Here is a 24169-nt window from a genome sequence, read left to right as displayed (position 1 = left end):
CCTACACAGCGATATAGTTCTCTCTGGTGTAATAATAAAAACCCAAAAAGCTCTCAGACCATTGCAGTAAGTTTAATAATAAAAAACCCCAAAACTGTTATACTGGCTTTCACTCAAAAAGCACACAGTTCATAATAGCTAGTTTGTAGTCCAATAAGCAAAACTCAAGCTCTGCCCCAGGTAAGTACCCTCAAGTTCATCATCATGTCCTGGGCAGCTCCAAACAAGAAAAAGAGAAAAGCAAAAAAAACAAACAAACCCAACAACAAATCCACTCTACTCTATGGAAACCTGGGTTTTAGGTTAACACAGTCCTGAGCTTCACCAGGTCCTTGCAGTTTAAACAACAAAACAAAACTTCAGCGCAATGCAGTTCAAACTTTTCTTCTCTAGGCTGTAGCAACTCTCCAGTTCTAGAATGGGTTCTGGTTCAGAGTCAAGCTCATTCTCTTCAGGATAGGCAGCCCTGTCCTCTACAGCCTCTGAGGCTCTACCTTCAGCTGGTTTCTTGCCTCTGGTAACTGGTTTAGCCCCTGACTTAACCCTGACAGGTTCATCCCTAGGGATGGAAATGTCACATTCTGCTGCCTCCAACCTCGATGTTCACATTGACACCTGCATCCAACTTCTTAACCTCCAGTGGCTTGAGGAGGCTCGGACTCCTCTTCCTCTGCACGTCAGGCATCTGAGAATCACCATAACAAGACAAAGAAGCACAAAAACTCACCTCTTAGATGGACCTCCACCCCCTCACTGTCTTCAACACCTCAAAAGCATTGATGGTTGGAGTGCTCCCCATCACTGCAGGTGTTTCTCTATCCCGACACTCTCCTGTACCTAAGTGTCCAACACCTCAACTTCAGTCTCAGTTAGAGCTGACTGTTCCTTCGTCTACATTGGTATAAGCACCTTCACTGTAGGAACAGCTAAAAGTGCTGTTGTAGCAGGAGTTGATATTCTTACTGCAGTCTGACACTGCTTCCTTCAACACAGCAGACCTCAGCCCAATTTGATATAAGGCAACAAGAGTCTGCTTTGGAACCTGCACTGCCTGTCGATCTTCATCATGACATCGATCTTTAACACCTCAACATTGATCTTCTCCTCAATGTCATTCACGACATCCCTCCTCATCCTGGTATTCTTCTCAGGTCTCCTCTCAACACTTCATCTCGCTCGAGGCACTCTTAACACACCACTCCACATTTTCAACATTCTTCTTAATGCTCTATGTCCCATTCCACCAGAAGCCATCACGTCGAAGACTTCGACTCAGATCTCTCCATCCACTCATCTGAGGTTATTTCTGCTGAGGAGTCTTATGGAATTCCATTGGATCCTTCACTTCCTCTCCCCACCTAAAAGTCTCTCTTTTATAGCTTTCATCAAACAGATGGGCTTGGCTCTTCTAATTCACATGGAATCTGAGCAGGAGCTTTGAGAGGAGCTCATGGAGGTTTTAGACTATGATAAATGGCCCAAGGACTGTATTAAGCGTCCTCTACAATTTAATGAAAGAAGCATTATTTAAAAACTGGGAGATTTCACTCACAGTCCCTGTAGTTCTTTGCAAATTAAACACACTATACAGGCTCCAATCTACCCCTGCTTTCAACAGACCACAACCACAACACCTGTCCTTAGTAGTGGAAACAGCTCTAAAACGTGCTCATAGCTTGTGTTCCTGTGCCAGCACCTCCTGGTAGGGAGGTCAGGACTCTAGATAAATAGGCGTGGGAGACGTGTTGTCCAACCTTCCATGTTTACCAATCCCATACTAAATGAGAATTTTTACATGACATTCTACCTTGTCTCTAATTCAGCAACTACCAAAATTCCAGCAACAACTTCCTGACCAACATAAGGTTTTCCAACATCTGACTAAGGACTTGTTAAAAACAAAGAAGTATATGGTCAGATCTGCCTTCGACACTTTCGACATCTAATCTAGAACATCAGCAGTTTCTATTGCTATGCGCAGACAGGCTTGGTTCCATATCTCTGACCTAGAGTCCAATGCCAAGGACCACCTCTCAAATATCCCTTGAATATGGGATGACCTTTTTTGGGATCGTATAAAAGAGGCTACTGATCAAAAAAGCACACTGATTGTATGACCACATTGTATAAAGGTACAATCTACTCAACAATCTTCCCATAAATATACTGGACCTTATAGACAAAAGCCCTATTAAACTTCCAGGTATCGCTACTTTCAGCCTTCCTCCTCCTTTAACTCAGAGGCATCCTTGTTAGCAGAGACAACAAAAATCTCAGCAATCTCACCCTTCAAACTCTCAACAATATTTTTGACTTCCTCCTGGAGAGCATCACCAAGGTACCTTTCTCTCTCCCACAACAGTTAAGAACATAACATAAGAATTGCCATACTGGGACAAACTGAAGGTCTATCAAGCCCAGTATCCTGTTTACAACAGTGACCACCCCAGGTCCCAAGTACCTAGCTAGATCCCAAGTAGTAAATTAGATTTTATGCTGCTTATCCTAGGAATAAGCAGTGGATTTACCCAAGCCAGTGGGGGAATTCAAATCAATCACTTTCATCACCATTGGACCCTTATCACATCAAAAAATCGGATTCTTCAGGTGGTGTCTTAAGGCTATACCCTCCATCTGCTAAAAACACCTCCAACCCACTTGCTAAGAGAACCTTTTTTCAACTCTTTCCAGAAATCTCTAATTCACCAAGAGCTCTCAGCCCTCCTCCAGCTCAATGCAATACAACTAGTACCACTGAAGGAGGGGGGCAGAGGGTTCTATTCCAACTATTGCCTCATACCTAAAAAGACTGGAAATCTTTGCCACATTTTAGACCTCTGTGCCTTCAACAAAACCTTAGTGAAGGGGAAGTTCTGGGAATTCTGTTATCTCTGCTAGAAAAGAATGATTAGCTTTGCTTTGAAAGAAGCAAATACTCACATTCCCATCTTACCAGCCCACAAGAAATTCCTTCGCTTCTGAGTGGGGTCTCAACACTTCCAATGCAAAGTACTTTTTTTTGGCCTTGCCTCTGCCCCACAAGTGGTAGCCGCAACCCTGTGCATATATGGCTTTCTTGCCTTCCCATACCTAGATGACTGGTTAATCAAGGCTTCCTCACCAAGTCTTGCTCACCAGGCCCCCCTTACACAATTCATCTCCTAGAGCAGTGGTTCCCAACCCTGTCTTTGGGGACCACCAGCCATTCGGGTTTTCAAGATATCCCTAATGAATATGCATGAGAGAGATTTGCATATAATGAAAGTGACAGGTATGCAAATCTCTCTCATGCATATTCATTAGGGATATCTTGAAAATGCGACTGGCTGGTGGTCCCTCAGGACAGGGTTGGGAACCAGTGCCCTAGAGCACCTGGAATTCATAGTGAACTATCCGAAATCACAACTTTCTCCTACTCAAACATTGGAGTTCATTGGAGCCCTCCCAGACACTACTCAAACTCATGCTTTTTTATCTCAATAGAGACTCGACAACCTGTTACACCTGTGTCAAACAGTCTCCTCCTGAACACATCTCAAGGTATGGCAGATGTTACACATTCTGGGTCACATGGTGTCCACCATCTATGTGGTTCTATTTGCATGCCTCCATCTCAGAATGCCATGGAGGATTCTCTCCTCCCAATGGCTTCAGGCCACAGACCCTCTTTCTGCACACATTCAAGTAACTCTAGAACTTGTGCAGTTGCATCCAGCCTCTCCAGGGGCCTACTCTTACAGCCTCCTCTGCACCAGAAAGTCCTCACAACAGATGTGTCACTTCTCGATTGGGGAGCTCACCTCGACAGCCTCAGCACTCAGGATGTCTGGTCTCCTCACGAGAAAACTCTACAAATCACCTGGAGCTATAGGTGATCCACAATACTCTCTCCACTTTTCAAGATCACTTACAAGGTTTATTGAAAAGGAATAAAAATAGAGAAAGTAGCTATTATGTACTGCCATGTGGAGGAACTGGGCTTAATTTACCAGCCAGGGTTATGGATACTACAGCGACAACAATCACAGCATTTGGATAAAGAGAGTCCAAGCCAGTTGTATAGCCAGCACTAAATTCTTTGGGTGAGGGGCAATGGTTTATATGGGTGAGCACTAAGCAACCCATTTCCTCTTCTCCCCACCTCATCACCCTAACTTTTTAATATTAAAATTAAAAATATCTTAACTAGCGGGGATCCCTAAGCCCCACTAGTTGAAGAAATGTAGAGCAACCCCAAGTCTGATAAAGCATGGCAGTCAGTAGTAGCAGATTGACCCACTGGCGCCAGCGTTAGAAGCATGCTCAGTTCTTGCACATGAATTGAGCATGTTTGAGAACTGACTGCTTACAGTACCAGCATCAGTGGCTCAACTAGCTTCCACTGACAGCCATGCATTAGCTGGCTTGAGACAGCTCTAGATTTCTTCAGTTAGTACAACATGGCAGGCTCACCCGTGTCTTCCACTCTTCCAAGCTGTTCTGTGATACCTGAACTTAGTAGTGAGATACATTGTCCACTTTTGCAGGGATTTGGAGAAAGCCTAGGCCAAGGTCTTCAACTGCAGTGATAGTCTGAGCTAAGTAATTCAGGAGAAGACATAAAATAAGGAAACAAATCCCTTGATAGATGCATTTGAAGGCTCATGGCACCATAGTTCAATGAAACATGATTCTAGCTACATAGAAACTTAGAAACATGATGGCAGATAAAAGCCAAATGACCCATCTAGTCTGCCCATCCACAGTTACCATTATCTTTTTCTCTGAGAGATCCCACGTGCCTATCCCACGCCTTCTTGAATTCAGACACAGTCTGTCTCCACCACCTCTTCTGGGAGATTGTTCCATGCATCTACCACCGTTTCTGTAAAAAAGTATTTTCTTAGATTACTCCGGAGCCTATCACCTCTTAACTTAATCATATGCCCTCTCATTCCAGAGCTTCCTTTCAATTGAAAGAGGCTCGACTCATGCGCATTTACGCCATGTAGGTATTTAAACGTCTCTATCATATCTCCCCTCTCCCGCCTTTCCTCTAAAATATACATATTGAGATCTTTAAGTCTGTCCCCATGCACCTTATGATGAAGACCAGGCACAATTTTAATAGCCTTCCTCTTGACCGACTCCATCCTTTCTATATCTTTTTGAAGATGCGGTCTCCAGAATTGTTCACAATATTCTAAATGAGGCCACACCAGAGTCTTATACAGGGGCATCAATAATACCTCCTTTTTCCTACCGGCCATACCTCTTCCTCTTCACCATAGCATCCTTCTAGCTTTCGCCATCACCTTCTCAACCTATTTGTCCACCTTAAGATCATCATATACAATCACACCCAAGTCCCACTCATGTGCACATACATTTTTCACCCGTAAATTGTACCGTTTCCTTGAGTTTTTGCAGCCCAAATGCATGACCTTGCATTTCTTAGCATTAAATTTTAGCTGCCAAATTTCAGACCATACTTCAAGCTTCGCTAGGTCTTTCTTCATGTTATTCATGCTATCAGGGCTATCTACTCTATTGCAGATTTTGGTATCATCTACAAAGAGGCAAATATTACCTGACAGCCCTTCAGCAATATCCAAAAAAATTGACGGAGAAATGACAGACGAGATTAAACGCAACTGCAAGGGAGGCAACACAGTTATCATGGGTGACTTCAACTATTCGGGAATAGACTGGAACCTAGGCACTTCCAGCTGCATTAGAGAGACCAAGTTCTTGGATGCTGTAGGCGATTGCTTCCTGGAACAACTTGTCAAGGAAAATAGTAGAGGAAATGCAATATTGGACTTAATTCTAAATGGCCTGCGAGGACCGGCACAAGATGTAGAAGTAGAAGGGATGCTGGGAAGCAGCGATCACAATATAATCCGCTTTGATCTGGATGTAGGGGAGAAACATCGGTCCAAAACGACAACCACGACACTGAACTTCCGAAAAGGGAATTACGAAGGGATGAGACTCATGGTAGGGAAGAAGATTAAGAAGAGGATAAGCACTGTAAAAACGCTAGAGCAAGCTTAGTCCCTTTTTAAGGACACAGTCACCGAGGCGCAAAATCTATATATACTGCGTATCAACAAGGGATCCAAAAGGAAAAAGAACAAAGAACCAGCGTAACTCACTGTAGAGGTGAAGGAAGCATTCAGAGACAAGAAAACTTCATTTAAGGAATGGAAAAGGTCAAAAACGGACGAAAACTGGAACAAGCACAAACAACATCAACGCAGGCGCCATAAGGCGGTAAAAGGGGCCAAAAGAGACTATGAGGATAAAATAGCCAAGGAGGCAAAGAACTTCAAGCCGTTCTTTCGATATATTAAGGGGAAACGACCCACGAAGGAAGCGGTGGGACAGTTGAATGACCATGGAATAAAGGGAGCGCTAAAAGAGGACAAAGCAATCGCCGACAAACTGAACACATTTTTTTGCATCCTTACTTACCGAAGAAGATGTACACAGCAAACTGGAACCCATCAGGCTATATGCTGGAAACGAAGACGGAAAGCTGACAGGATTGACGGTCAGTCTAGAGGAGGTGTGTAGGCAGATAGATAGGCTTAAGAGCGATAAATCCCTGGGACCGGATGGCATCCATCCAATGGTCATCAAGGAACTGAAAAGGGACCATAGCTAAACTGCTTCAACTAATAACCAATCTGTCGATCAAATCAGGAAAGATTCCGGAAGACTGGAAGGTGGCGAATGTTACGCCGATCTTCAGGAAAGTTCGAGGGGAGATTCGGGAAACTACAGACCTGTGATTCTGACCTCGGTACCGGGAAAGATGGTAGAGTCATTGATAATGAACAGCATCATTGATCACCTTGACGGACACGGGCTGATGAGGACCAGTCAACACGGTTTTAGCAAAGGCAGATCGTGTTTGACGAACTTGCTACACTTCTTTGAGGCAATAAACAGACAGATAGACAAGGGCGATCCGGTCGACATTGTATATCTGGATTTTCAGAAGGTGTTCGACAAGGTTCCGCATGAACGACTACTTCGGAAAATTGGGAGCTATGGAATCGAGGGTGAAATACTCACGTGGATTAAAAACTGGCTGGAGCAAAGGAAACAGAGAGTGGGGGGTAAATGGACAATATTCGGACTAGAAGAGCGTCACCAGTGGGATGCCTCAGGGCTCGATTCTTGGACCCGTGCTCTTTAACATCTTTATAAATGATCCGGACATAGGTACGATGAGCGAGGTGATTAAATTTGCGGACGATACGAAGTTATTCAGAGTAGTGAAAACGCAAGGGGATTGCGAAGATCTGCAACATGACATAATCAGGCTCGAGGAATGGGCATCGACATGGCAGATGAGGTTCAACGTGGATAAGTGTAAAATGATGCATGTCGGTAACAAAAATCTCATGCATGAATACAGGATGTCTGGGGCGGTACTTGGAGAGACCTCCCAGGAAAGGGACTTGGGAGTTCTGATTGACAAGTCGATGAAGCTGTCCACGCAATGTGTGGCGGCAGCAAAAAGGGCAAACAGAATGCTAGGAATGATAAAGAAGGGGATCACAAACAGATCAGAGAAGGTTATCATGCCGCTGTACCGGGCCATGGTGCGCCCTCACCTGGAGTACTGCGTCCAGCACTGGTCGCCGTACAAGAAGAAGGACACGGTACTACTCGAAAAGGTCTAGAGAAGAGCGACTAAGATGGTTAAGGGGTTGGAGGAACTGTTGTACAGCGAAAGTTTAGAGAGACTGGGCCTCTTCTGCCTCAAACAGAGGAGATTGAGGGGGGACATGATCGAAACATTCAAGGTACTTAGTAGATAAGGATAGGTTGTTCACCCTCTCCAAGGTAGGGAGAACGAGAGGACACTCTCTAAAGTTGAAAGGGGATAGATTCAGTACAAATGTAAGGAAGTTCTTCTTCATCCAGAGAATGGTAAAAAGCTGGAACACTCTTCCAGAGGCTGTTATAGGAGAAAACACCCTCCAGGGATTCAAGACAAAGTTAGACAAGTTCCTGCTGAACAAGAACATGCGCTGGTAGGGCCAGTCTCAGTTAGGGTGCTCGTCTTTGACCAGAGGGCCGCCATGTGATCGGATTCCTGGGCATGATGAACCACTGGTCTGACCCAGCAGCAGCAATTCTTATGTTCTTATGTTTTTTGTGTTTGTTTTTTTTTAACCAGATCCTAGAACAGAACCTTGAGACACACCACAGGTAACATCCCTTTCATCAGAGCATCTCCATTGACCACTACTCTCTGTCGTCTTCCACTTAACCAATTCCTGACCCAGCCTATCACTTTGGGGCCCATCCAATGAGGACTCAGTTTATTTATTAGATGTCTGTGTGGAACACTGTCAAAAGCTTTGCTAAAATCTAAATACACCACATCTAGCACACTCCCTCTATCCAATTCTCCGGTCACCCAGTCAAAGAAATTGATCAGATTTGTCTGACAAGACCTACCTCTAGTGAATCCATGTTGCCTCTGGTCATGTAATCCACCAGATTCCAGAAATTTCACCATTCTTTGTTTTAAAAGTGTTTCCATTAATTTGCTTACCACAGAAGTCAGACTTACTGGCCTGTAATTCCCTTCTTCCTTACTTCCACTTTTGTGTAGAGGGTCTTCATCCACCCTTCTCCAGTCCTCCGGTACCACTCCCAACTCTAGAGAAACATTGAAAAGGTTAGACAACTTCCTTCAGCACCCTTGGATGTATACCATCCAGCTCCTTCGCTTTGTCTACTTTTAATTTATCTAGCTCCTCACAAGCACAACCCTCTGAAAATTGATCGGGGTCTACCACTCCACCATTCCTATTTGCTTTTCTCTTCTGAAGTTCTGCTCCCAGATCTTCAGCCATGAGCACAGAACAGAAATATTTGTTAAGCAATTTAGTCTTCTTTATCAGCTTCTACATATTCCTCTTCTTCACTTGTGAGCCTCACAATGCCAGTTTTGTACTTCTTCCTATCACTGATATATCTAAAAAATGTCTTGTCTCCCCTTTTTATCGTGTCAGCTATTTATTTCTTCCATTTGAATCTTTGCTTTCCTGACTTCTCGACCAGCCTCTCTCAACTTTTCCAGATATTTTTGCCTGTCTTCCTCTTTCTGCGATCTTTTGTAGTTTATGAAAGCTAAACTCTTATTCTTTACCTTCACAGCTACTACTTTTGAGAACCAAAGCGGCCTTCTTTTCCTCTTACTTTTACTTACTTGCCTCACAAAAAGATTTGTCACCCTTACAATAACTCCTTTCAGTTTTGCCCACTGCATTTCTACTCCTCTCAGATGTTTCCAATCAGACAGCAATTCCTTGACATAAGCTCCCATCCGAACAAAGTTAGTTTTGTTGTTTTTTTTTTAAAGTCTAGAACAGCGCTCTCAAACTTGTGGCCCATGGGCCTCATGCGCCCCCCCCCCGGGGTGCTATTTTGCGGCCTGTGGTCTTGTACCCGATCTCACACTCTGGGCAGGAAGAGAGGCTCCAGCGTCGGCACAAGCTGACTTGCAACTGCCTGCAGTCGTGGTGTATGCTGGGACTCCTGCCTTCGCATATCCAGCAGATACACGACGGCAGGAAGTCCAGCATACGCAACGGCTGCAGGAAGTTGCAAGTCAGCTGATAGCGGTGCCAGATCGCGTACAAGACCGCAGTTGCAAAATACAGGTATTGCTGGACAGGGGATGAGGGGAGGAAGTAAGGGAGAAGGTACTGCTGGACAAGGGGAGCAGAGAAGGGGTTCTGCTGGACAAGGGGGAAGTAAAAGGAAGGGAGAAGAGGTGCTGCTGGACCTGGCAGAAAGGGAGGGAAAGGAAAAGTGCTATACACTGGAGGGGAGGGTAAGATGGTGCATGGGGAGAGAGCATGTTGAGTTGGGGGGTGCGAAGGACGGATGCCACTGAGGGAAGAGGCAAGGACAGAGAAGGAAAGCGTGCAGGAGGCAGAAAGTGTTGGAAAGGACAAGATGGATGGGGGAGGACAGAAAGGAGAGAAGGAGAAATGTTACACTAGGGAAGTGGGAGATGGCAGAGAGTGAAAATTTGGACTCATGGAGGGAGAGAGAGAGATGTTTGGCTGAAGGAAGGAGGACCAGAGGAGAAGCATGCAGAAGGAAGAGAGAGAAAAATGTTGGACTGGTGGAAAGGAGGGAGAAATGTTGGACTGGGAAGGGGTCAGAAAGAAGGAAGGGAGATGGACTGCAGGGGGCAGAAAGGAGGAAGGGAAAGAGAAATGTTACACTGGGGGGAAGGAGGTATGGAGAGAGATGTCAGACCATGGAAATAAGGAGGGGAGGTAAGACATGGAAAAGTAGATTTTGAGAAGAAAATGGAAAAATTTAATGTTAAGTTAATGCCAAAGATGGATGCAAGGTAGAAAGTGAAGGCGGAGAGAAAAACAGTCAATGGACAAGAAGGCCCTGGAAACATAGTTATAAGCACAGAAAAATAAAGTCACCAGACAACAAAGGTAGGGAAAATGATTTTATTTTCAATTATAGTGATTGAAATGTGTCAGTTCTGAGAAAGGAAAGATGTTAAACTTTATGAGGGCCGCAGAAAAAATAGGATACTTGGAGGGCCACAAAAAAATAGTTAATGTCTTATTAAAGAAATGACAATTTTGCATGAGGTAAAAACTCTTTATAGTTTATAAATCTATCCTTTAACTGTTAAAAAAAAGATTTATAAACTATAAAGAGTTTTACCGCATGCAAAATTGTCATTTCTTTAATAAGACATCAACTATTTTTTTCTGCAGCCCTCCAAGCACCTACAAATCCAAAATGTGGCCCTACAAATGGTTTGAGTTTGAGACTAGTGGTCTAGAACCTTTACTTTTGATAAGCCCTTTCTATACAGATTGACTGGAAGAGTCTCTATGCTTGGCAGATTGCATTACTGTTGTCATTTTGGTGTATTACTTTGGAAGAAAGGCAGGAGAGGGGAGACATGATAGGGATGTTCAAATACCTTCCTTTCAGTTGAAAGGAAGCTCTGGAATGATGGGGCAGAGGATGAAGGTGAAAGGGGTCAGACTCAGGAATAACCTGAGGAAATACTTTTCTTCCTGTCAATGGAGATCGTAGAGATAAAGGCTGAATCTGAATTCAAGAAGGCTTGAGAAAAGCATATAGGATCTGTAAGGAAGAGGAAGGGAGATAGTATATGACATGGATGGGCAGGCTATGTAAGCATAGGGTCATTACCTGCCTTATTACAGCTCTTCAGTGGGATACTGAATTTACTGTTGCATCTTAGCCATAGGGTAGAAAAGTGAAGATATACTGTATATTGTCTATGAAAAGTTTGAGGGAATTTGGGTAGATCAGAATGTATAATATAACCATTTGTTGAGTTAGTACAGAAATCCATGGGCAGAGTTATATTGTTGCACCCAATTATTACAGCAGACTGATGTTTCTAACCCCCTCTTTTACTAAGGTGCACTAACCGATTAGCGCGTGCTAAACGCTAACGCGTGCATGTTAGTCTATGGACACGTTAGCGTTTAGTACGCACTAATCAGTTAGCTCACCTTAGTAAAAGAGCGGGTAAGAGTTTGCTGCTGTAAAAATAAGATAATATGAAACATACCCATATTCCTACTAAGTATATAAATCAGTGATAAAGAAACTGAAATCATTCTCTTGTATTTTTGTTAAGTTATTCCAGGTAAAGAAGTCAAGAAGACCAAGCTTGTTCGAAGTCGATCTTTCAGTCATCATGCAATTAATTCCAAGCATGGCACCTTAGAGAAATATCCCAAGTACGCTTTCTTAAATTCTTGGTTCTGTGTTCAAAAGATCATTAGCTGCTCTTCTTTATAAATGCTGGAAAAATACATTTTCTCTTTGTTATTAAGAATCATTTTACTTCCTAATGTGGTTTTCATTCTCATAGTACCTTACAAACAAAGCCATAGAGAAGTTATGATTCAAGATAAATATTTGGCCACAGAAAAGCTAGCTTTCTCAGAGGTGTGTTTAGATTGGAAGATAGTTTTCTTTTTTTTCCAAGTTTATTGAAAATTTAATACATTATAAAAACATCAGTCTTATTTTAACAATACATTAATTCATTATATACCTTATTTTATAATACATAATAGAATTCAAATTCCTATATAGCTTGCATGACCAAACCCTCCCTTTCACCCTCCCAACCCGGTGTGAGGATGGGTGCAGGAGATTCATGAACTTTGATCAACAATACTCGAAATGCTGGGAGATCTGGTTGTTTCCAAGTAGATGCCAATACTAATCGACCTGCTGTCATTATCAAATGTATCCATCTCTGCTGCTTAAGAGGCAGAACAGTCGGCCCCATATTCAATAAGCAGCACTCCATAGTCTTGGGAATTGTAATACCTAATACATCCTCTACAAAAGATATCACTTTATCCCAATAGGTCTGTGCTTTTATACAATACCACCATACCACTTCCACACATCCTCTCCAACATTTATCTGATCCATTCCCATCCATAGCCGACAGTCGCACTGGAGTATAATACCAACAATAAATCATCTTATAACTATTTTCTATCATATTACTAGCTATGGTACCATAACAAAGGGAAAGCGTCATTACAAACCATTCTTTTATCAGTATAGCATTTTCCAGTGATCTTTTCTTATCTAAGCCTATATTTCAAGGGGGGATGAAGATGCTCCAATTGTGCATTATATATTCCAGTTATACTGCCCCTCCCACTCTCTTTTGTTATAGCCCTCTCTAGATTCAGCTGCTCAACAATAGCTAATTCTCTAATGGGCACTTTTTTGATAAAGCTTTCAATTTGTCTATAGTAGAATAGATCTCTCGGTATGAGACCATATTCTTCCATCAATATCGCAAAGGGAATAATTTTCCCATCTTCCAATAGTTGACCCAGTGTCTTAAGGCCTTTCTTTCCCCATAATTGAAAGGCCATATCAACCTGAGCTGGTACAAAATTAGGCATATACAGTAGAATAGCTGCTCCTAGGAAATAGATCTTATCCCCATACCATCGTCTATACACCTGGATCCACATTTCAAGGGTGTGTCGTATTATAGGGTTAGTTATAATAGAGAGTTGGGGAATTGAAGCCAGGGTATTGCCCACAAAGGGGGCTTACCCAATATCTCTTGCTCCATACACACCCAAGTTTTCCCCCTATCCCACTTTCAATTAGCTAAATATCATAATTGAGCTGCTTGGTAGTAGTATCAAAAGTGTGGCTCTGCCATTCCTCCCAATTTCCTGGGTTGATACATCATTACATCAGATACCCTTGGAGTTTTATATTGCCAAATATATGCAAACATCTTCCGGTCCAAGTGGAGAAAAAAAAATTTTGGCAGGGGAATCAGTAGTGCTGAAAAAAGGTACAGCAGCTTAGGAAGCACCGCCATCTTGTTTGTACCCTTCCTAACCATGAAATATTGAGATGCTTCCACCTCTCAATATTCTGCCAGATCGCTTTCAGAAGGGGAGGGTAGTTAGCCACATATAATTTATCCACTTGTTTAGTCAAGTTAATCCCCAAATATTGTAATGATTGTTGTGCCCATTTAAAGGAATAATTACTAGTAATCCATCTATGGTCTAAATCTGACAGTGTAAGATCCAGGATTTCTGATTTTGACATATTTATATGAAATCCTGACACTTGCCCATAGGTTGTCAAAGCTTCCACCGAAGTAGGGGGATCTCATATTGTAAAAAGAATATAGTCTGCAAACAATAATATTTTTGTCTCTAACCCACCACATATCAATTGTGCAAAAGGCTCCATGGCTAGTGCAAATAGTACAGGTGACAGAGCACAGCCTTGACAGGTCCCCCTCACTAGGGTAAAACAGTCAGTATATCCTCCATTTATATTAATTGATGCCAGCGGGGCCATATATAACAATCGTAACCAATGTAGAAAATTCCCAAATATCCCCACCTTTTCTAATACTTGAAATAGATAGGGCCAATATACTCTGTCAAAAGCCTTCATGGCATCAATGCCCAGAATAAGAGTTGAGTCATGCTCGCCAGCAACTTGCAACAATAGATGACAAACTCGGCGAATATTATCGAATGTCTGGTGACCTGGTACAAACCCAGATTGATTATCAAATATTAAGTGGGGCATATACATTTAGCTAAAATCTTAGTAAACAATTTATAGTCCACATTTAATAATAATAATAATAATAATAACTTTATTCTTGTATACCGCCATACCCAGTGAGTTCTAGGCAGTTCACATTAGTTAAGCAAGGATTACATGCGGTTAAGAATTAGTTGAACAGATTTACATTGATTGAATATAATTACATGCATCGTTACATTAATTAAACATAGTTATGTGCAGTTAAATAATAATTGAACAGAATTGCATAGAGTTGGGTATTAGTATGAGCAGGGATGCAGGCAGCGGAGAAGATGACATTGGAGAGAAGGATAAAATGGGTCGGGGGGAGGGGATAGGGCGAGGAGAAAGAAGAAGGGGGGGTAGTGGGGATTCTTTGGGGAGGGGACCTTTAAGTGTCGTGGCATTGGAAGAGGTGTGTTTTGAGTAGTTTTCTAAATCTGGGGTAGGTTGGAGCCTCGAGGATTAATTGGGTTATCCAAGGGTTTAGCTTGGCGGCCTGGAAGGTGAGGGTTTTGTCGAAGAATTTATTGGAATGGCAGAGTTTTAGGGAGGGGAAAGCAAATAACTGGATTCTGCGGGAGTTCTTGTTTCTGTGATTCAGGATGAAGTGTGGGTTAATGTAGTGTGGGGCTAGGCCGAAAACTGTTTTGTAGCAGAAACAGGCGAATTTAAATAGGACTCTGGATTCAAATGGTAGTCAGTGAAGTTTGTGGTAGAAAGGGGTGACATGGTCCCATTTTTTCAAGCCGAATATTAGGCGAACAGCGGTGTTTTGGATCATTCTGAGTCTTCTGGTGTTTTTCTTCGTGGAGCTCAGGTAAATGATATTGCAATAGTCCAGTATGCCGAGGACAGAGGATTGCACTAGGAGGCGGAATGACGAGTCGTCAAAATATTTTTTTATGGTGCGTAATTTCCAGAGCACCGAGATACTTTTCCTAACTGTTGTGTCGGTGTGTTTCTCCAGGGTTAGGTGTTTGTCCAGTGTGACTCCTAGTATTTTTAGGGTTTGTTCGAGGGGAAAGGTCGATCCTTTTATTTGAATTGTGGTGTCTATGATTTTGTCTTTGGGGCTAGCCAGGAAAAATTTTGTTTTGTCGGGGTTTAGTTTCAGTCTGTAGGATTGCATCCAAAGTTCTATCTGGTTGAGTGTATTTGAGAGGGAGGTGAGGAATTCTGGTGTGAAGCTGGATAGCGGGATGACTATTGTGATGTCATCAGCGTAGATGAAGAATTTGAGTTTGTGGCTATGCAGAAGATTACCCAGGGAGGCAAGGTAGACATTAAACAGGGTGGGGGGCAGGGGGGAGCCCTGCGGTACACCACAGGAGTTGTCCCAGCTGTATGAATAGGAGTCATTCTTAAATACTCGGTATGATCTGTTTCTTAGGAATCCCTGGAACCAGTTGAGGACCTGGCCGGAGATGCCGATGAATGCAAGTGAGATAGGCCTGTAGGAAGAGCAGAATACCGGATCTATACCTGGTTTTAATATCAAAGTTATGCCAGCTAAACGCCAAGAATGAGGCAATTCTTGTCTTATCTACCAAGGTGTTAAAAACATTGCAATAAAGGAGGGATCAAATTCGTTCAAAAGATCTTATAAAATTTGGCTGTAAAACCATCTAAACCTGGTGATTTTCCCACTAGCATATCTTTGATAGCCCATGTTAATTCTTCCACAGTGATGGGTAGGGAGAGTTCTGAAGCTTCCCTGGGAGTAAGTTTGAGTAAATTTATAGGATCTAGGTAGGAACGGATATCTTCTTATTTTGTATATATTCAGGTTGGTATAGTTGATGGTAATAGTTAGTAAAGGCCTGTTGGATCTGGTCTGGAGTAGTACATTCCCCGGTCGGACTCTGTACACACATAATAGCATTGCGAAGTTGTCTTTTTTTCAATTTATGGGCCAGTATTACTAGTTTCAAAATATTCCTGGCATAGCCATTGGAGTTTAGTACTAATTATCTCCAAATCTAACGCCTGGAGCTCTAGCTTAAGTTGTTGTAATTTTACTTAAGAACATAAGAACATAAGCAGTGCCTCCGCCGGGTCAGACCATAGGTCCATCCCGCCCAGCAGTCCGCTCCCGCGGCGGCCCGAACAGGTCACGGCCTGTCTGAGTCACCAGAAGGGGCCCCCTTGCCACCTTGGTTTCCCATTGAGTCTTATCTTCCCATCGAAGTCCTAACCCTCCGGTCTTGCACATGCACGACCTGGTTGGATTTCTATACTTATTACCTGGTTAGCTTTCTATACCTGTGTTACATCTCAGCACCTCTCTCAGTATCCCACGATCCCCCTATCCCTCAGGAATCCGTCCAATCCCTGTTTGAATCCTTGTACCGTACTCTGCCTGATCACTTCCTCCGGTAGCGCATTCCAAGTGTCCCTTTTTCAGGGGATAAGTTACCACCCTTACGATCCCATTCTAAGGCATAGATTTGATCTCGCAAATCCCCAGTCTTAAGTATACGTACCCTCCTCACATGGGCCCCCAAGCCAATAATTTTACCATGTATAACCACTTTTAAACATTCCCAAGGGGTCTCTGGAGAGATATCTCCAAGAACATTCAACTGTAGATACTCCCACAGATCATTACCCAATTGTTGCACATGTATAGGGTCTAATAAAATTGAACAGATTGTATTGCTAAATTAAAGCAAATTGGAGCATGATTAGATCATATCCTAGTTTCTATGGTAGAAGAGCTAACAGCCTCCATCAAATCTTTCCCCACCAGACAGAGATCGATTCTAGAATAAGAAGAATGAACCTCAGAATAAAAAGTATAATCGATCTCTGTCAGGTGTTGATATCTCCAGAGATCAATGAGGTCCCATGTTTCCATAAATAGGCATAATTGGCGTCGCTCAGCTTTACTCCAGTATTACTCCAGAATTATCTAACTTCACATTTAGGGTAAGATTAAAATCACCTCCCACTATAATTTTCCCTTCTGCATGTTGCATCAAAATATCCCCTAATTTATTATAAAAAGCTCCTTGATTCACATTGGGAGCATAAAGATTTGCTAAAGTATATAATTGACTGCCCATAAGTACTTCTGGTTATTTCAACTGGTCATTGGATCTGGCTCTAGAAGTAAGGGATGGGTAGGATTTTGTTGGACTGGGGTGAGGGGACTGGGGGGTAAATGGGTGTGAAGATGTGTGCAGAGAGAGATATGGATGAAATATGATTGGTGGAAGGGTATGGTGAAGTCCTCTTACTGAGCCTGTACATCGGTACTCTCCCCTAGCTAAGTAAGCTTTGGAGCTTACTGGGTTTGTGCAGGAGTCCCTACACCTATAGCCCCTCCCCTCCACTTGTCATTTTTTTCTTCTGACACTCCTGAAAGGTCACAGCTCTCCCTTCTCTCAATTTCTAACGCATTTTGAATTAATATTTACAGAATATATAAGATAAACTGAGCTCTTCCAAGGTCAGATCTTTTCTTCTGAACCCCCTCAGCACAAGTATCTTCTGCAGATCAAGATGAACTCTCTCACTTTTGATAACTTACTACCAAGAGCTTCTCTAAAGTACTACCACGAGCTTCTCTAAAGCTATTCTACTCTCTTTTTCACTATCTGATGCTGTAGTTTTTCCCTCCTTATAGCTTCAACGTGACTGGCTATTCAATGACTGGAATCCAATTCAACAACTTCTACCATCATAAACTTCCAGCTTTGTTTATAACAAAAAGATTTTTTACCAAACCTTAAATTGATTAGGGATGGTAAAGATCCTCAGAGGGTTACACTATCCCTGTGATTCATGTGAAACAAATCACTGAACCCAATCTTCATTGGATCAAATCTTGATTAATTCTTTTGTTTAAATCTTACTATTTCATTAGTATAAATATAGTTTTTTATTTTGTAGTATATCTTTTTCTTAAAGTACTTAGCTTAAATGGCTTTAAACATGCCCATGTTTCAGATTACTTTCGTCAGGGTTGAGGCTCCCGATTTAAATCAACTTAGTTGAATGCACATCTTGTAACTGTGCCTACATTTCAGCACCATATATCAATGCATCACTGCTGAGTTTGTTGCTTTCTGGTTCTCAGTGGCTCTGGGTTGTTGGAACACTGTTTCCTCTTGGATACCATATTTCATCCATTTTTGTTACGTAAGAGCGAACCTACAACCGCCTGGTTCAATGAGCGCTCATAAAGAATGAGCTACACCTTCTTCATTGGAGAATTTGAAATCTAGTCCCATTCAAGATATTGGTGGGCCACAGCTTACTCCTTGGCGCTTACTTTTTACAAAGCATTACTGCCGGAGTCAGAGCCTAGTACACGAGGCTCGTTTTTGGTCACTCAGTCTTATTTGACCTATTTGCACTATAAATTAAAAAATAAAATAAAAATTTCCACCTCCCTAATCTTTCCTTAAGCTTGAGACTCACCAACAAGTGTGCCTGCATATCCCCTGCTTGTCTCCAGAAAAAGCAAAGTTGCTTACCTGTAACAGGTGTTCTCTGTAGACAGTAGGGGAATGCAGCCACACTTGCCCACCCTCCATCCCCTCGTCTCATTCCTTTCATTCTTAGGGACAAAACTGACAAGTGGAGGGGAGGGGCTGTAGGTGTAGGGACTCCTGCACATGCCCAGTAAGCTCAAAAGCTTACTTAGCTAGGGGAGAGTACCGACATACAGGCTCAGTCAGAGTACTTCACCAACAAGTGTGGCTGCATTCCCCTGCTGTCTACAGAGAACACCTGTTATAGGTAAGAAACTTTGCTTTCTGAGGCTTTTTCCTCACTCATATTTCAATGGTTTGCCTGAATATTATTTTTTTCCTTATGTTATTGAGTGTAATTTATGATGAGCCCTAGTAGCTCCAAAACCTGAATGAATGTGCATATTGCCTTTTTTTTTTTGCATCTTCCTCTGATGTGCTCTTGACCAGCCAATAATTCAGAAAGGGAAGCAATTGCACACCCAGTCTGCACAGAGATGCTGCAACTACTGCCAGACATTTGGTGGAAAGCCTGATTGCTGACATGAGTCTGAATATCAGTTCACAGTACTGGTGGTGGTATTTTCCTTCTTGGGATAAGATATACATCCCAGTCAGGGGAGCTATCTGTATATGGTTACAGACTTCTTTTAAGTCCAGAGAGCATAGCCTCAATCTCCTTTCTGAATAATGGAATGTAGGGTACCCATGCTAAAGTGTGTAACCTGTCGGACTGGTTTCAGAACACATCGGTATGAGGTTATAAGGGGCCGCTCATCCAGAACCATTACTGGAATTGTGGCTATACTCTCCTGGAATCTGTCAAAAACTTGTCACTTTTGTTTAGAGGGGAACCAGTCATAACTTTTTGTGCTCTTTGCTCCTGTGGGTGGGATCCCTGAGATCCCTGGTTTGCTTGGGGAGAATGAGAGGGAGGAGGGTACCTATGCCTTTAAAAATAGTAGGCTCTCTACCAAAATTCCTCCTGGATATGGAGGCCAACCTTATAGTGGGCCAGAAGTGTGACTAGTTTCTGAATATTCTTTGGTGAGGTCTGGTGTTTCTTCCACTAAACAGTTTGTCTCCCCAATATGGAACTCCACAAGCTTCTCCTGAACTGCTAGGTCAAGTTCTGAGGCATACCACCAGGTGAGTCTGTGCAGCCTAATTCCCATAGTTGAGGCCCTGGACATCATATTGAAAGCATCATAGGTTGCTCGAACCATGTACTTTTCTACACTCCCACTCATCGACTACTAGCTGACAAAACTCCTTAGCCTTCTCCCAAGGAAGAGTTTCTGCAAACTCTGCCACACTACACACAGTGTTCTGGAAGTGCATGCTTATTAAGAGCTGGTAAGAAGCTACAGAAAGCTAGCATAGCATTATGGAAGAGTTTCTTCCAAAAAGACTCCAATATCCTAGCCTTCCACCCCAGGGGTACTGAAGAATGAGTTTTAGAACTTCTGGTTCTTTTCAGAGTATATTTGACCTCCATGGAATAGTGAGAAACATTTAGCTTCTGAAATCCTTGCATTTTCTGGACTCAATACATAGTCAATGTTATTATTTGTCTGCTATACAGAAATGGTGGTTCCCATTGCTGCTTCTCTACCAGCTTCAGAATTTGGTGCATATACACTGTCACTGCCTCCTTTGTGAGAGGGGTGTCAAATTGAAGGATGTTCATGTTTTAGCCCTGGGCTCATCCTCATCAAATAGAATGCACTTAGTCATCTCCTGTACAAAGTCAGATAGCTCCTCCAGGGGAGATTTTGTTCCTTTCATGTGAAGGGGAGGGGGCTGAGGAAAGACAAAGGAACCCCCAAGAGGATGTGTGGTATCTCTTCAGATGCCTAGGAGTAGTCTGAGTCATAGATGTACTCCCCTAAAGACATCTGAGTCTCAGCTTGCCTCAATCAAGACTCTATGGTGACACCTGGGACAGACTTTGAGGTGCCAGGAAACCTTGATGCCCTAAGGAGACTCTTCCCCCTCAACCCCATGAAGTAGAGATCAACAGTGGCTCAGTGCATCTGCTCCAATGCTCTATGAGGTCTTTGTGGTGGTATGATTCCTGTGGGCAGTGCCTTGGTTTCTAGGCACCAGTGCTCTCGATACCATAGATTCTTGCCAAGCAAATAGGTGCTCCATCTGCTCCTTGAGCATGGCTCTAGGTTGCTCTTTGACAGCTGATATCAGTGAAGGTTGGGGGTCAGCCAGAGTGGCCACATGCTTCAAAAGTATCTGTGGAGTATTGGTGATCTGGTTTCCGTTGAATGGGAATACACACTCCTTTCAGTTCCCATAAGGGTGAATGACCCTTATACCATGATTTCTTCAAGGACATAGTGATTTTAAAGCCTCGATGCTCTTGCCACTGCTTTGAGGGGGAATTGATGTCTATGCTTCTTAGTCTCCATATGACACATCACGTTGGAGTCACTCAATTTTTGCTCTTGGGAGGAGATTGGAGGAGACCCAATTCTGATGGTTGCTAGCAATCCTTGAAGTCAACAAGGTAGAAATGCTTTTGATATCACTGCATCCCAAGAGTCCAGTGCTGATCCTGAAACCATAAAGACTAGTGCCTCAGATGCCAAAGTTGATGGACCAGACTTCTCGGCACCAAAAATGTGTTCATTTTGCTTCTCACAAACTTTGGTACTTCTCTTGACATCTGAAGCAGGGTTTACAATAAGAGGAGCTATGATCATGCCCTGGGTATTACGTGCAGCAGATATGGGCATGGTCCTGTGTACTAGGTGAACTTTTTAAAACCACTGGGAGTTTTGTGGGGCATGTCAGGAGAAATAGCCGCAGTAAAATCAAATAGTGCAGTGGTGAAAACTTACTTAAAAGCGCCGAAAAGCCTGACTAAGGAAAATAGAAGGCATGTGGCCCTGCACAATCAACTTGTAGAATGACACCATAATGAGAAAATAATGACCAAGAGGCAAGCTGTGTGGGACACCATGAAAAGCATGTCCTCACTGCTCCACGAAAAAATGAAGACTGAGCCGGTCCTTCATGACAATAGCGGGCAGGAGTGTGCACGCATGTGCAGTGAACCACTTCCAAACTCTTTTAGAAAGGATACTTGGGAACATTCTCATGCCGGGCTCCAATAGATGATGTCACCTATCAGAACTTTCTCCTGCTTGTCAAATACCAAATCTATGTGCACATGCAGTCAGCAATAGAGCTGATATTACAGTAGTGCTCTTGCCTAAATGCTGGAGAAATGCCCATAACTTAGTATTCTAGATGTTAAATAAATGTATCCTGTCCAGACTGCCTATGTATACATACTTTGTAAGATGTGTGCTTGGTGGAATTTTGGCATTTACACACTCGTGTGCCGTCATGTAATCAGTGAATAAATGTTAGTAAACACTTTGTTAAATTACTCACCCCCCTCCCCCCCCATACACATGGATAGATTTGCTGAATCCACAGAAGTGGATTTCAGGTTGCCTGAAGGTACACATACTTTCATGTTATGAAGTCCAGTTGCATTATTAAAAAATGGTATTCCAGAGGCGTTTTGAGGTATGGCTGAAAACTATGCACCTTTATTTTAGGTTTCTTTATAAATGTAAACACATAATAGGCTTGCCACTAAAGTACAGATTAATACCATCTTTCAGTGTTGCATAAGTGTACACACATGATTTTAGCTGCATCGCCTGTACTTTCCATTTGAAAATCACCTGGATTTATGTGAGCTGGAAGGTATATGAATATTTTGAAAATAGATTTGCTGTTAAATATGTATTCATTGTGCGTGGCAACATAAAATCACATTTTATTGGCAAGTTTGCATTTGTACATGCCAAACCAATCTACTTGTATATGCCGTTAAAGTGCCTGAAATTATTATTGTCTTTCAGTAAAATTTCTGGAGGCAATTCTCTCCCTGGAGTGGGAAAGGCTGCTTTGCTGCCTTTTGTCGGTAAGTGGCAGTGATTTCCTCAGGCAAAGATTACTTAAAGTGTCTGGCTTCTCTCTCCTGCTTTTTACTCCGTCTTGCTTCAGCTACCAGCGTACTGAAGACACTCACTTGGAATTTTTTTATTGCTTGAATCATTAATTCTAAATTGTGATAATCATTGTGTGCATCAGAGCCGCCTTCCTTTTTCACTTGAGACCACACTTGTCAGCACAAGAGGGTTTCATAGCTCTTTATTAACATGTAACATACAAATATGTGTCTCAAAATTATACCAAGTAATATTTGTATTTTTCTTGGTCTAGCCGTACAGTACTTGGAAGACTATTTCCCAAGTGAGTGCCTAATTTTCCTTCTTCTCTTTCCCTCTGATTTTGTTATTCTCGCTAACATCTTTTTATTTTTTCCTATTTGGTGGGAAAGTATTGGAGAGGATGACTATTTGTGATACAGAATATATTGAAATTAAATAGTTGGGACTTGATTTACTTATTCTCTCACTTTGTGCTTATGGGGAGAGGGGGTGGAAATCTTTACCAACTAAAAACTTTTACATTTCTGCAAACCTTTGTATCTGGATTGACAACCATTTTGTCTTAAGCATTTAAACAAGCAAGCAAAAGGTGAGCTCCCCCACCTCCCATCTGATCAAATCCTGTGATTGACGTTCTGCTGCTTCTCTTTCAGATGACACGTTCAAAACTCGTTCCAGCAGCGTTGGTGGGAATTTGAGCTTTTCTTCGAGTTCTGCCATAGCATCTTCCTCTCGTATTACTGGTAACTCTGTTGACCAAAAGACCAATGGCAGTAAAGATTCTCAGACACGGAAGATTAGCTTGTAAGTGGCTATTGAAAGGTTGCTGTGTAGCATCACCCTAGGGCCAGGACACTTTCATGATTTGTAATCTCTACAAAGAAAGCGGAAACTCTGCACGCTCAATCTTTTACCAGGCTACCAAGTCACGTAGAGGATTGCCGAACATTGTTTCCAAAAAACCCATGGGTCTTTTCTTTCTGGCATGTTTTGGTTCTGATCAACATTTTGCTTTTAGAAAAATGAAAACATAGTTTCTCTAGTAACTAAGGGCATTAGCGGCTTTATCGCATGCAACTTTTTAGTGTGCGCAAACCCCCGCGCTAGCCGAAAAACTACTGCCTGCTCAAGAGGAGGCGGTAGCAGCTAGCGCGGCCGGAAAATTAGCGCATGCAATTAAGTGCGTTAAACCGCTAACGCGGCTTCGTAAAAGGAGCCCTAATAGCATCTAGTAACATCATTAACATACATTATTTTCCACTGGTGCAAGTATCTGTGCTATACAATAAATTATTAGCAAAGGTCTAAGTACAAATTTTATCAGATTACTTTATTTTATTTTTCTAGCAGGCACATGAAACATAAACTAGGAAATTAGGACCGGATGCGCCTAACACCTCTTCTAGTGTTAACCATGCCTACAGCGGTGTTAGGCGTCATAAGGCACCTCCATAGGTGGGATTATGGTGGCTTGTTTTGATGGTTTGGTATTTGATCACAACCATCATTCCAAATAAACAGAAACAATTTAATACAAGGAAAAACAAATAATATAAAGGAAAATTATTT

General features: G+C 42.4%; 1 protein-coding gene across 8 annotated transcripts in view; it reads left to right on the top strand.

Moving 5' to 3' along the window:
- PPP4R4 (protein phosphatase 4 regulatory subunit 4) overlaps positions 1-24169 on the top strand; it is a 417794-nt gene that overhangs the window by 384896 nt on the left and 8729 nt on the right. For 6 of the 8 annotated variants that reach the window (XM_033953260.1, XM_033953256.1, XM_033953258.1 and 3 more), the window contains 4 exons: positions 11669-11771; positions 22508-22569; positions 22872-22901; positions 23254-23404. In XM_033953260.1, coding sequence (XP_033809151.1) covers positions 11669-11771; positions 22508-22569; positions 22872-22901; positions 23254-23404 — 346 coding nt within the window. The remainder of the gene's footprint in view (positions 1-11668; positions 11772-22507; positions 22570-22871; positions 22902-23253; positions 23405-24169) is intronic. The other 2 variants (XM_033953257.1, XM_033953264.1) reach the window with 1 other exon arrangement.

This window comes from Geotrypetes seraphini, chromosome 7 (assembly GCF_902459505.1).
Source record: "Geotrypetes seraphini chromosome 7, aGeoSer1.1, whole genome shotgun sequence".
NCBI classification, from domain to species: Eukaryota; Metazoa; Chordata; class Amphibia; order Gymnophiona; family Dermophiidae; genus Geotrypetes; species Geotrypetes seraphini.
This window is presented reverse-complemented; position numbering and strand designations above follow the sequence as displayed.